The following is an 11,630-nucleotide window of genomic DNA, read 5'->3' as shown; positions in this document are numbered from 1 at the left end:
AAGTCCTTCCTTCAGTCTAGCTTCCCTGCGGAATGGGCACGGAATGATTTAGCCTGCGGGAAGTCGTTCTAACAGTCTTGTCTCCTTCCGGCGGCTTCCCTTCCCACCTGGCCCCTTCCAAGGCTTACCCCTCCCATTTGGGGCCCACTCCGCAGTGAGAACTGGCAGGGTCCTGGAGCCTGATTGGTCAGTGCCTGATGAAGACCCGTCTCCGAAGGATCCCCAGTGGCTCAGGGGCCAGGAGGTGCAGCCTATCACTGAAAGAGGGCGAAGGGGCGGGGCAATATTGGGTGAGAGCGCCGATTGGGTGGAAGGCGGACGCTTAGGCCCTTTGAGAGTTCCCGTTGGTCTGAGGAAACCTGCGTCAGGAACGTGGGGCGGAAGTGGCTGGGAAGGGAATGGGGGTGTTTAACTCGGGTGCTGGAGGGGACACTGGTGGACGGTCAGTTTTGGGGGTGGCTGGGGATGGAGATGGGGGTCCGAGAGGGCTGAGAATGGGGACCTGAGGAAGCTCAGATGGGAGTCCAGGGAAGCTCAGAGTGTGGAATACTAGGAGACTCGGGGTGGGGAGTCTAATGGGTTCAGGTAAGGAAGAAGGTTGGAGAGGAGTCAGGCTCCGGACTGAAGGCCCAAGGTTGCTGCAGGGAAGGGGTCTCGGGAGGAGAAGTGTGAAAGGGGCCGGAATGGGGAAATCTCAGGAGACTCAGATTGGGGGTACATGGGTGTTGAGAATGGGGCATCTGAAAGGGTTTGAGGCGGGAAGAGGGTGCGTGGTGTGACTTTGAATATTGTTAGACAGCCAGACTCATGGTTGCTTGGTAACCTGATGTTGTTAGGATGGGGTCTCAAACTGAAGGGGCTTTGGGTGCAGCCCTGGAAGCTATGCGTGGAGCTCTTGAGAATGGCTCCCGGTGAGGTCAGAGGATGTTCTCTGTGAGAGGCTTAAGAGGGGCAAAAATGTGTGTAGTTTGATGGGCCGTTGTGGATGGAGTTTGGGGCAGCGGGGCAGCGTTCGGGTGGCTTTTGAGGTGCTGAGGACTCAGGTTTTAGAAACCAAGTAAGTTTCCCTGTAGGGCTGAGGTGAGGCCCTGGCCCTTGATAAAGAAGAAAATGGGATCATAGCCTGAGGGTGGGAGGCTTGGTGACTTCAGAGTGTCCTCCCCTCCCCCACAGGACTGGGTGCATGGAGTTGGTGTCGATGGAGGATCAGGACGCCAGGGTTCCAGCCCTGGAACCATTCAGGGTGGAGCAGGTTGTCAGGACTGGGGGTGCAGAGGGTGAAGATGGGGACTAGAGGGTGGGAGATAAGAGTAAGGGTAATGACTCCTGCGTCTGTGGGCTGGGACTGCTCCCTCCCTCCAAATTCCTTCTTACCCTCAGGATATGGCCCCACCCTCACCCCCCACTTCCCACCCCCAAAATGGACGTTAGTCCTTTGAGGTCAGGCCCTGGCCTGTCTGGGAACATCCGGAGCCTCTCTTCAGAGTCTGCTCAGTGATACTAGGGCTCCTGTGTAGGTCTAAGGGCTGCACCTTCAGGGGGCTCTCTATCCTAGGCACCACCTGTAATCTACTATGTCCCTGACTTCATCTCCAAGGAAGAGGAAGAGTATTTGCTTCGACAGGTAACCCCAGCACCCTTCTGGTTTGTTTTTCCCTCCTTCCCAGATCCCTCCCCAAACCCTAGGTTCTGTGTGAGAGAGCCTAAGGCTGCAGTGAAGATCCTGGCAGGAAGGAGAGTGCCACCCAGCACCCATCCTTCATCTTCCCTGTTTCTCTCGCAGGACCTGCTGGGGCCTGTCAGAAAGAGCCTTTCCCAGGAGGCTTAGGGGAAACCAAAGTGATTCTTAGAAAGGTAGTTATTACGCAGCTCAGACTCCCTGTGCCCAGTCCAGCCTCCAAAAGAGATGAAATTGCTAGAAACAGATTCCTTATGCTGGAAACAAGGACGTTACAAACCTCCTGCCCTCTGTGCTGAGGTAGCTCAATCCTGCTATCATAGAGAAAAGGGGGTTACAAACATAGGCTGAGATAGCCCAGTTCGGGCCCTTGAGGTTGGAGGAATTAAGAATTTGCAGTTTCAGATTTCTGGGCTGACATAACCCAGGCATCGGAATGCTACAGGGTAAACTCTTCCCTCTGCTGAGATGGCTCAGCATAGACCCAGCCAGAGTCTTGGGAACAAGGTCACCAAGCACACATCACTTGTGCTGAGATGGCCCAGTATTCTGTATTCTATTCTTAAGGTTTGGGGAAAAAAGAATTTACAAAGCTCAGAGCTTTTGCAGCCTCAGACTTTAGTTACAGAGCACAGATCTTCCTTATGCCATCCCAAGTAGTCTTGTCTAGTTGAGTCCCAGGAATAAGTAAGCAACAGAACACAGACTCTTTTTTTTTTTTTTTTAAGAGAGAGGGAGAGAGAGAATCTCAAGCAGACTCCCCGCTGAGCGTGGAGACTGACGCAGGACTCCATCTCAGGACCCTGAGATCATGACCTGAGCCAAGATCAAGAGTCAGATGCTTAACCGACTGAGCCACCCAGGCACCCCACAGAACACAGACTCTTGTGCTGAGGTAGCCCATTCCGGCACCCCACAGAACACAGACTCTTGTGCTGAGGTAGCCCATTCCAGCCCCATAACTGTGAAAGGAATGAGGAGATTATTGAGTAGATTACAGACTTCTTGGAGATTGCCCATTCTAGACTCTTGGTATCTTGGCAGTGGAGAATTTTCAAAGTACTCTCTTTGCTATATGCTGAGATAGCCCAGCCTAGCACATTTCCTCCCCCAGGTGATAGGAACAAAGAGGTTCCAGAAGTCAGGCTGTGCTGAGATAGCCCAGGATTCAGGAAATTACAAAGGGCACACTATTTGCTGGGCTAAAAGAGTCCAGTCCAGCCCAGAGCTCTGAGTAGATTCAGACCACGATTGTGTAGCTCTGGTTCCTTTCCTTGATCCTGGTAGACACAGGGGCGAGGGCAGACAACACAATCCTGGGAACACTGTCTCAGAGAACAATCCCACAGACTTTGAGATGACCCATTTCCATCCTAGGTAGAGGGCCTTCTGTTGACCTGGGTGGGAGAATCAGAGTGGTCCTGAAAAAGGACTGACCCCTCCCCACCTCCTAGGTCTTCAATGCCCCAAAGCCAAAGTGGACCCAGCTCTCTGGGAGGAAGTTACAGAACTGGGGTAAGTGTCCCTGCCTGGGGGCATGGGCAATTTGGGGATGTAGGCTGGGGCAGGTGGCTCAGGTTGGTGACAATGGGTGGGTCCTTGAGGGTTCAAGGGGTTCCAAGGGCCAGGAGGATTCTGAGGGGTGAGCAGAGGTTCTGAGAGATGAGGGATTTCCTGATGAGTTGGGGGTATCTCAAAGTGTCCAGGGGTTTGAAGAAGTCAGGATGCCTTGGAAGCGTCGGATGGTGGTCTCCAGAGTCAGAGGTTTCCCAGGGTCAGAGTGCTCCCAGCCACTGGGATATCCCTAATGGGGGCTGCAGGTGCCAGGGCTCCTCGGTTGGGTGTCCTCAGGACCCCATTGCCCTCTCCCAGGTGGGCTCCCCCATCCCCGGGGGATGGTTCCTGAGCGGCTTCCTCTGTGGCTCCAGCGCTACGTGGACAAAGTATCTGACCTCAGCCTTTTTGGGGGTCTCCCAGCCAACCACGTCCTTGTGAACCAGTATCTGCCTGGGGAGGGCATCATGGTGAGCACACATCTTCGCCCCGACCCTCAGACCTCTGATCCATCATGGGGCAGGGCATCGTGTTGACCCACCTCTACTCATTAAGCAGCCACATACCCCAGCCAGGCATTCACCACCCCCCATCCCAAGCAGGGGCGCCCTCCTTGAGCCCCAGAGGGTGGGGGGTGTGGACTCCTGCCCTGTCCAGCCCTGGTGCCCACTCCCTAGCCCCACGAGGACGGGCCACTCTACTACCCGACCGTCAGCACCATCAGCCTGGGCTCCCACACCATGCTGGACCTCTACGAGCCGCGGCAGCCAAAGGATGATGACCCTGCAGAGCAGGTGGGCCCCGAGACACTGCCCCAGCCACTCGTGGGCATCCCGACATCCCACCTCCTCCAAGAGGCCCCAGTCCCTCCCTGATACTCTTCCAGACACCTTCCCCCCGTCCCCTCATGGAATGCACCCACATCCTCCCAGACTCCAGCCCCATCAATTTCCAGGGTGCCCTAGAAATGATATCTGTAGACACCCCAGTACCCTTACCTGCTAAATGGATGCCCCGATGCCCTACGGATCCCCTGGCCCCACATGTTCAGAGTGCTCCAATAGTGCAAGGTCCATATACCCTATGCAGGACTCCCCAGTACTCCAACAGGCACTGATATCCTCAGATACCCCAATACCATGTACTTGCAGGTGTCCCTGACATCCTCTTAGACATCCTCTCTCTGCGCACTGCACAGGGCACCCCAACACAGACCACTCTGCCACTCCAGTAGTGTAGACCTGCCTTGTAGGACAACCTCAGATTCTCCTTGGGGCCTCAACCCATGACTCGCTGCTGACAGACCACCCCCCCCCCCCCAGATATACCGACTCCCTTCTGTGAGGGCTGCGGCTTCCCTGACCTTTCTCTGAGTAATGCATTTCCCATACCTCAGGGTTCACAGAAACTCCCCTGGACACCCTGATCCCAGCTGCTCCTTTTTAGCCCTATGTGCTCCTGGATAGGCTGACACCCCCTTCTACTGTGTGGGTGTCCTCAAACATCCTGATGTTTGCAGACAGGCCCAGACCACACCCGCTCCTGCCCACCTCACTGTTGCCCCTTCTTCGCTTCAGCCAAGCCCTCAGTCCAGTTCCATCCAGTTTCCTAGGACTACTGAGCCCTGGGTCCAAGCTGCAGCCAAGGGACTGCTGGTCCTTGCCCCTCCCCCACCTGCGCCCACTAACCGAGTCCCGTAGGATTTCCACTCCAGAGCTTCTCCCAGGGAGCACGCTTGCCCTCAGCCTTGGCCCCTGGGAACTCGCTGACCTACTCACTCCCCCCCCCCACCTTTAAAGTCCGCTGATCACTCTTAAGTGCCTGACTTCTGGGGACCCGCTGACCTTCAGCCCGCCCCGCAGCCCCAGTCCCCGCCCCGGCCAGCCACCTCGCTGCTGCTGGAACCGCGCAGCCTGCTGGTGCTCCGAGGCACCGCCTACACGCGCCTCCTCCACGGCATCGCAGCTGCCCGCGTGGACGCGCTGGACGCCACCTCCCTGCCGCCCAACGCCGCCGCCTGCCCGTCGGCGCGGCCCGGAGCCAGCCTGGTGCGCGGCACGCGCGTCTCGCTGACCATCCGCCGCGTGCCCCGCGTGCTGCGCACCGGCCTCCTGCTCAGCAAGTGAAGCCAGGCGCCCGGCCCGCTCGCATTCCCCGGCTCTGCGCCTCCTCCCTCCTGGCAGCTGCGACCATGTGACCTTGGAACCCTGGGGCTGAGGCGGGAGGCCCCTACCCCCACCCCCACCCCCACCCCCGCCGCGGGTTATTTATTTTCCCTGTAACCTTGTGGGAACTACAGGAAGAGGTTGCATTTCAAATAAACCAATAAAAATCTCTCTGGTTTTGGATTGGGTGGGGGGGGCGCAGATGCGTGGGTTCCTGAGGGGCAGTGTCTGGGACCTTGGGTGGTGTGGGCCCTGGGGTCAGATGTATGGGGCAGAATCCAGGGCTCTTGGGTCAGGGTTCTATCTGGAAACCCCTTAGGTGGGATGAATGGGGTGAGCCTAGGTTCAGCTAACTGGCTGGCTAGGGAGGAAGGAGTTAAATGGTACTGCTGTCACCTGAGCTGGGCATCAGGTTACCTGTGTCCACGTTCTGCTTGTTGGAAGGTAGAGCTGAGCCTGCTCCTGGGCCTCTGGCTGCCCAGGAGCCAGGGAAAGAGCTCTCACTGGGGATCCTCACTGACTATCCCCAGGCTCACAGCTATGGCCCTGCCCCCACCTCTGGGCCCTAGACTCCCCTCAGAGCCCCTCAACCACCCCCCTGGAGGCCTTAGGGAACTGGACATTGCTGGATGTACCATCTGCCCTGCATCTGGAGAGGAGAGAAACAGGTAGGGGCTGGGGCTTTTGAAACTTGGGTCCCAAAAGGGTGGGGGCAGTAGTGGGGGCATAGAGGGTGAGAGGTACTGTGGCTATGATCACCTAGGGACGTGGCAGAGGGAGCTGTGGAGAGGGGTCAGGTAGGGTGGATAATGGGCACGTGGGCACCCAGAGGCCTGTCAATGCCTCATACCTCTCAGACTGGACCAGGCCCAGAACTGGGGCAAGATGCCTTGGACCCCCCCCAACACTTCCAGGGTGGGTGGAGGGGCACTGAGCCTGCTGCTGTCCCCTCAGATTGCCAACACCCTCTTCCAGTGAGGACCCAGCTGGGGGCAAACACTGTGAGGTAAGCTGAGGTGATCCAGGCCCCTTGTGGCAGCCCTCACTTCCTCTCCCCCAGATTCTGGGGATGAGATGATGATTCTGGAAAAGCGTTGGGTATCTGTGGTGGGGGAGGGGGGAGCGGCGGAGGATGCTCTGGAAAATGACTTACCAATCACACTAGAAGATTTTCATTATTTTACCAACTGGGAGAGAATTATTTCATATTGACCCTGGTACGGTCCCATTCCTTGTAGGGATATCCAGCTCCATCACCTCTCCCTGTCCAGGCCCCCAGGCCCCATATGTCCATGTTTCTAGGAGCCTTGGAAACCTGGAGTCTTTGAACTAGAGGTCTTCAGGCCTGGTTCCCCCAGGAAGGACTCCAGGTGGGAGCCACCCTGGTGCAGACCCAGAGATGGACGCTGCGACAGGAGCAGCAGCAGAGGGGTGGCCCACCGGCTCTAACTCAGTCCCCTGTATTCCTCAGCACCTCAGCTCCGGCCAGGAGGTATTGGAGGCCGAGCAGGACAGCCTAGCCCTATGCCTGTTGGGGCTGGGCCTCCGGCTGCAGGACCAAGAGCAAGGCCTGGGGCCCTGGGCATCAGCCCGGAGCAGGATGGGCCAGCTGCAGGTGGGCAGCGGGAGGCCAAGATGTGGGAGGGTGAGCAGGGCCTCAGGAGTGGGTGCCAGCTTCCTGGGGTGGGAAATGGGTTTATTCCATGTGCCAGGTGTCTGGCTAGGAAGGACAAGAAGAGATGTAACTCCAGGTCCCAGACCTCTGGTGCTCCTGGTGTGTGGGGGTACGGGTGGGGAGTGGGGGGTGGTGTCTGACCTTGTATCCCCAGGCCCTCCAGGCAGACCTGCGTGGGGCAGCGGAGCGTGTAGATGCCCTGCTGGCGTTCGGTGAGGGGCTGGCACAGCGGAGTGAGCCTCGGGCCCGGGCATCCCTGGAGCAGGTCCTGAGGGCCCTCAGAGCTCACCGAGGCAGCATCTTTCGGCGACTGTGGTGGCTGCAGGCCCAGCTGGTCAGCTCTAGCCTGGTACGGCCCACCCTGGCAGTCCCTCCCCCAGGTACCAATTCCACACCCCCCATGACTCTGTCCTCTGACCAGGTATTTGAGGAGGCCAACCCACTGGATCAGGACTTGGAAGTCGAGGGGGACTTGGACGGGCCAGGACCTGGTGGGGTCTGGGGGCCCTGGGCACCCAGTAGCTCCCCCACTCCCGCAGAGTTGGAGTGGGACCCGGCAGGGGATGTTGGAGGCCTCAGGCCCTTGGGGCAAAAGACAGCCTGGACACCAGGAGCTCGCTGTGAGCTGTGTGGCCACAGAGGCCCCCAGAGCGGGGGACAAGGCCTTGAGGTGAGAGCAGGTGGGGGATACCCCTCCCCCACAGGCACCCTTCGGACACCTCTGTGTGTCTCTTATTAAGGTACTTCTTGGTGGCTCTGTCTCTCCTTCAGTCTCTCTCAGTGTCTCTTTCTCTTTTGCTGTCTCAATGTTGTCCTCCCTCCCTCCCTCCCCCCTGCCTCTCTTGGTCTCTGCATCTTCTGTTTTCCCTCTTGGGGTCTCTATCTGCACTTCCTCATTTCCCCCACTCTCCCTCACTCTCCCCTCTGCAGCCATGTTAGCCTCCTTGTTCTTCATCCCAAAGTCACTCCTATCTCAAAGCCCCCCGACTCATGCCCCTTCATCTCCTCACTTCATTCCAGTCTCTCCCGAAATGTCACAAAAGAATTTTTTTAACTGAGTTTTATGCCCAACGTGGGTCTTGAACTCACAACCCTGAGATCAAGAGTCACATGCTCTACCAACCAAACCAGCCGGGTGCCCCTCCCAAATGTCACCTCTTCAGAGAGGCCTGCCCTGACTTCCAAACATGATCACTCCTTAACCTCTTTATTTCCTAACAGTACTTACCACATCTTGACATTGTACATTTATTTATGTGTGGTCTCTCTCTGCTAGAATATAAGCTCCATGGACGCTAGGACTTTGCCTGTGTATAGATTCTAGAACAGTGCCTGGCATGTAATAGACACTCATTAAATATTTGTTGAATGAATGAATAAGTAATGTCTCTTTTCTCTTGTTGTCTTTGGCTCTGCCCCCTCTCTTTCTCTCTCCCTGAGATCTTTTTCTTCCCCCAGAATCTCATCTCTGTGACAAGCCCATCTTGGCCCTTGCCCAACGTTGTGTCTGTCCCTAGTTCTCCAAGGACCCCACACCTCTCTTTCCCCACAGGACATGCTCATGTCGGGCTTCAACCACTGGAAACACTTGGCAGGTCACCAAAGATGTTCCCTGCTCCAGAAGTCTCAGGTGAGCAGGTCCTCAGCCACGGCTATCACTCAGGAATCTTGATGGCAAGTGACAGAAACCTAACCCAAATTGAATTACACAAAAGAAAGGGATGCTATTTTTTCATGTAAGTGAAAAGTCCGGGTGCTGCTGAAAAGATCTCAGGTGCTATCAGGGCTCAGTCCTTCCCTCTCTTGGGCTCTTCTTCTTCAAGGTGGTTTCCTTCTCAGCAAATGGCAGCCCCAGTGGCTAAACACTCACGTCCCACTGGTTCACCCTCCCAAGGAGAAGCAGAGCGCCACCAACCTACTGGCAGCAAAGTCTCAGGGCTGACTGCCACTTGGCCAGCTTGAGTCATGACCTACACCCTGAACCAATCACAGTGGCCAAGCTAATAGAGTGCTCTCATTGGCCAGATCGGGCTCACATGCCTAGTCATGGAAGTGGGGAGAGCCCAAAGGCCTGAGGGTGGGGAGGCAGGATGCCCTCCACCCCCTTCACACATGAACCACCGTTATCAGGAAAAGGAAGACTGGATGGAGGGCAGGCACAGATATCCACCCCACTTGGAGATATTCCAAGGCCATGTGGGTTGGGTCCTAGGGTTCAGGGGGCACCAGGAAAGGAGGAAGTATAAACTCAGCCCTGTAGGTCTGTAGTAGTAAGGAAGAGTCCAGACTAAGTGTTACTTCCATCCATTCTGCTGCTGGCTGCTGTCTCCCCTTAGGACAAGAAGCAGGCATCTCCCAATCTCCAGGACGTGATGTTGGAGGTAGACCCTGGGTGAGATGCCTGGGAGATGGGTCTGGGGAGTGGGGAGCAGGGCTCATGGTGGCAGCGCACCACGCTCTTAACACTGCATTTCCCTTCACAGAGCTCCTCCTCCTGCATCCGGGCACTGCCTGACCTTCCTCCTCCTCCTCCTCTTCCTTTTCCTGGTGGGTGTCACCTTGCTCCTGCCACCGTCAGGGGGCTCCTGCTGCTGTCCTGCCCGACTGGCCAGGACACCTTACCTGGTGCTCAGCTATGTCAATGGTCCCCCCCCAATCTGAGTACGTAGCCCGGACATATGTAATAAACGGTCACTGTCAAAGGATGTGTCTTAGTCCGTGTGGTCTACTGTAACAAAGTCACAGACTGGGTGGCTTGTAAACAATAGAAGTTTGTTTCTCACAGTTCTGGAGCCTGGGAAGTCCAAGATCAAGGTGCCAGCAGACTGGGCATCTGATGAGGGCTGCTTCCTGCTTCACAGATGGTCACCTTCTCGCTGTCTCCTCACATGACATAAGGGGCAGGGAGCTTTCACATGGTCTCTCAATCCCTTCCATGAGGGCTCCACCATCATGACCTAATCCCTCCCTAAAGGCGTCACCTCCTAATATCATCACATTGGGGGTTAGGATTTCAGCATGTGAATCTTGAGGGGGCACGTTCAGACCATAGCAGAATGTGAGAAGATATCGGGTGATTGAGTTCAGAGTTTGGGATACAGCTCTGATGTCTGGACGGCCCCTCCACAGATCCTTTTGCTTTGAGTGTACAACACAGAACGAAATCACCCCATCTCGGATCGGGGTCCCCCAGCCCCAGAGACAAAGATTCAAGCACAAGTAGTTTACTGGGGAGGTGACCCCCTAAACGGATTGATTAGGGGTGTGGGGGAAGTGAGTCAGGGAAGGCAGTTAATGAGCTGGTTGCTGGGCATCTGGGGTCCATCCCACTAGGGACCTCTGGGAGAGTCTGTGGAACACACTTAAAGTGGTTCCACCCAAAGGGTGAAGAAGTTGTGGCATTTATGTGCCAGCTTCCGTGTCTCATTGGTTAGGGACTGTTCCTGGAATGCCAACTCCCCAGCACTTCCCGCCTCTCCTGCCTGTCCAGGCTCCACAGGAAAGAGGCATAGGTGCTTGCCCCAGGAAGCTTGAAGTGTGTGCGGGAAGGCTGCAGGTGACGTGGGTTCCGGCATCCATACAGGTGTTCTGTTCAAATAGTCTACATGGGGCGGGGGGGCGCCAGGGTGGCTCAGTTGGTTGAGCATCTGCCTTTGGCTCGGGTCATAGTCTCGGGGTCCTGGGATCGAGCCCCACATCGGGCTTCCTGCTCTGTGGGGAGCCTGCTTCTCCCTCTCCCTCTCCCTGCTGCTCCCCCGGCTTCTCTCTCTCTCTCTCTCTCCCTCTGTCAAATGAATAAATAAAATCTTAAAAAGTTCTACATGGCGGACTCCCAGACTGGGCCATCCCTGTTGTAGGACCATGAAATCCCACTTCCCCGGGGTCTTGATGACACCAAGCTGAATTGCCAGGGCTTGGTCCCGGAGTCCAGTCTTCAGCCTCAGGTGTCTAAGCTCATCCTCTCCTCGGAGTTTATGCACTCAGGACAAGAGGAACAGGGCCAGACTCAAGAACAGAGGCAGGAGCCCTGTGCCAGGCTCCTGGATGTGCACTAAACACACGTCCCTTCTTTAATGCTCACAGCCACCCAATGGTGCGTCCCCACTTAACAGAACATGAAACAGGCTCTTGGGGGAAGAGAGGAAGCCTCTGGCTCAAGGCCACACAGGGAGCAAGTGGCTGAGGCCCAATCCCCACTGATGTAAGCAGAAATGGGAACTGATTTGTGGGTAACTGAAAAGTTCAGGCCGCAAGCACCGCTGGGTCCAGGGGCACACATGGTATTTCCATCTCTCAGTTCTTTCCACTGGTTTGGCTTCCCTAGTGGTAGCCAGAGTGCCCCTCAAAGCCTCCAAGCACACATCCCACCTAGCAGCCAATAGGACTTCACTCTTCCCTTACAGCTCCAGAGTCCCAAAGCTGGCTCCCCTGGCCAGTGTCACCTGCTCCCCTGGCAGCTGCACTTAGCCCTCCTAAACCATGTGTACTGAAAATGGGGGGGGGGGCGGGTCTTCAAAGAAAACCGAGGGGCTGTCACCAGAAGGTGGAATGGACACCG

The 11,630-nt window shown here is 56.4% G+C and overlaps 2 protein-coding genes across 8 annotated transcripts; both read left to right on the top strand.

The window, feature by feature from the left end:
* The first annotated feature begins 360 nt into the window (after positions 1–360).
* Positions 361–5,921, top strand: ALKBH6 (alkB homolog 6). Of its 3 annotated transcripts, none has more exons than XM_027617927.2 (7): positions 361–442; positions 1,174–1,252; positions 1,556–1,624; positions 3,133–3,193; positions 3,551–3,702; positions 3,910–4,026; positions 5,095–5,921. In XM_027617927.2, exons 1-7 carry the CDS (start codon positions 399–401, stop codon positions 5,356–5,358), a joined length of 786 nt encoding a protein of 261 aa, XP_027473728.1. In that variant the 5' UTR covers positions 361–398; the 3' UTR covers positions 5,359–5,921. The 3 variants fall into 3 exon arrangements, with proteins under 3 accessions (XP_027473728.1, XP_027473730.1, XP_027473727.1); XM_027617929.1 differs by having other exon boundaries at positions 3,948–4,026; positions 5,095–5,229; XM_027617926.1 differs by lacking the exon at positions 361–442 and adding an exon at positions 449–1,057 and having other exon boundaries at positions 5,095–5,358.
* Positions 427–9,770, top strand: SYNE4 (spectrin repeat containing nuclear envelope family member 4). 5 transcript variants are annotated; one of them, XM_027617888.1, is made up of 12 exons: positions 427–442; positions 1,556–1,624; positions 1,784–1,854; positions 3,133–3,193; positions 5,928–6,065; positions 6,352–6,403; positions 6,869–7,012; positions 7,227–7,421; positions 7,494–7,742; positions 8,625–8,702; positions 9,409–9,464; positions 9,556–9,770. In XM_027617888.1, the coding sequence occupies exons 5-12, from the start codon at positions 5,938–5,940 to the stop codon at positions 9,731–9,733; spliced, it is 1,080 nt and encodes a 359-aa protein (XP_027473689.1). In that variant the 5' UTR covers positions 427–442; positions 1,556–1,624; positions 1,784–1,854; positions 3,133–3,193; positions 5,928–5,937; the 3' UTR covers positions 9,734–9,770. The 5 variants fall into 5 exon arrangements, with proteins under 5 accessions (XP_027473689.1, XP_027473688.1, XP_027473690.1 ...); XM_027617887.1 differs by lacking the exon at positions 427–442 and adding an exon at positions 1,181–1,252; XM_027617889.2 differs by lacking the exon at positions 427–442 and adding an exon at positions 1,192–1,252 and having other exon boundaries at positions 1,598–1,624.
* Positions 9,771–11,630: the final 1,860 nt, after the last annotated feature.

The sequence above is a fragment of the Zalophus californianus genome, chromosome 17 (assembly GCF_009762305.2).
Source record: "Zalophus californianus isolate mZalCal1 chromosome 17, mZalCal1.pri.v2, whole genome shotgun sequence".
Classification (NCBI taxonomy): Eukaryota; Metazoa; Chordata; class Mammalia; order Carnivora; family Otariidae; genus Zalophus; species Zalophus californianus.
The sequence above is the reverse complement of the archived record's forward strand: the minus strand, read 5'-3'. Positions and strand labels throughout refer to the sequence as shown.

Bases quoted from the DNA above. Each gene is read 5' to 3' on its own strand.
- ALKBH6 (XM_027617926.1), top strand. From the start codon at position 972: ATGGGCCGTTGTGGATGGAGTTTGGGGCAGCGGGGCAGCGTTCGGGTG. The intron at 1,058-1,173 runs GTAAGTTTCCCT...CCTCCCCCACAG, and splicing joins ACTCAGGTTTTAGAAACCAA to GACTGGGTGCATGGAGTTGG. The intron at 1,625-3,132 runs GTAACCCCAGCA...CCCACCTCCTAG, and splicing joins AAGAGTATTTGCTTCGACAG to GTCTTCAATGCCCCAAAGCC.
- SYNE4 (XM_027617888.1), top strand. From the start codon at position 5,938: ATGGCCCTGCCCCCACCTCTGGGCCCTAGACTCCCCTCAGAGCCCCTC. The intron at 6,404-6,868 runs GTAAGCTGAGGT...TGTATTCCTCAG, and splicing joins CTGGGGGCAAACACTGTGAG to CACCTCAGCTCCGGCCAGGA. The intron at 9,465-9,555 runs GTGAGATGCCTG...TTCCCTTCACAG, and splicing joins ATGTTGGAGGTAGACCCTGG to AGCTCCTCCTCCTGCATCCG.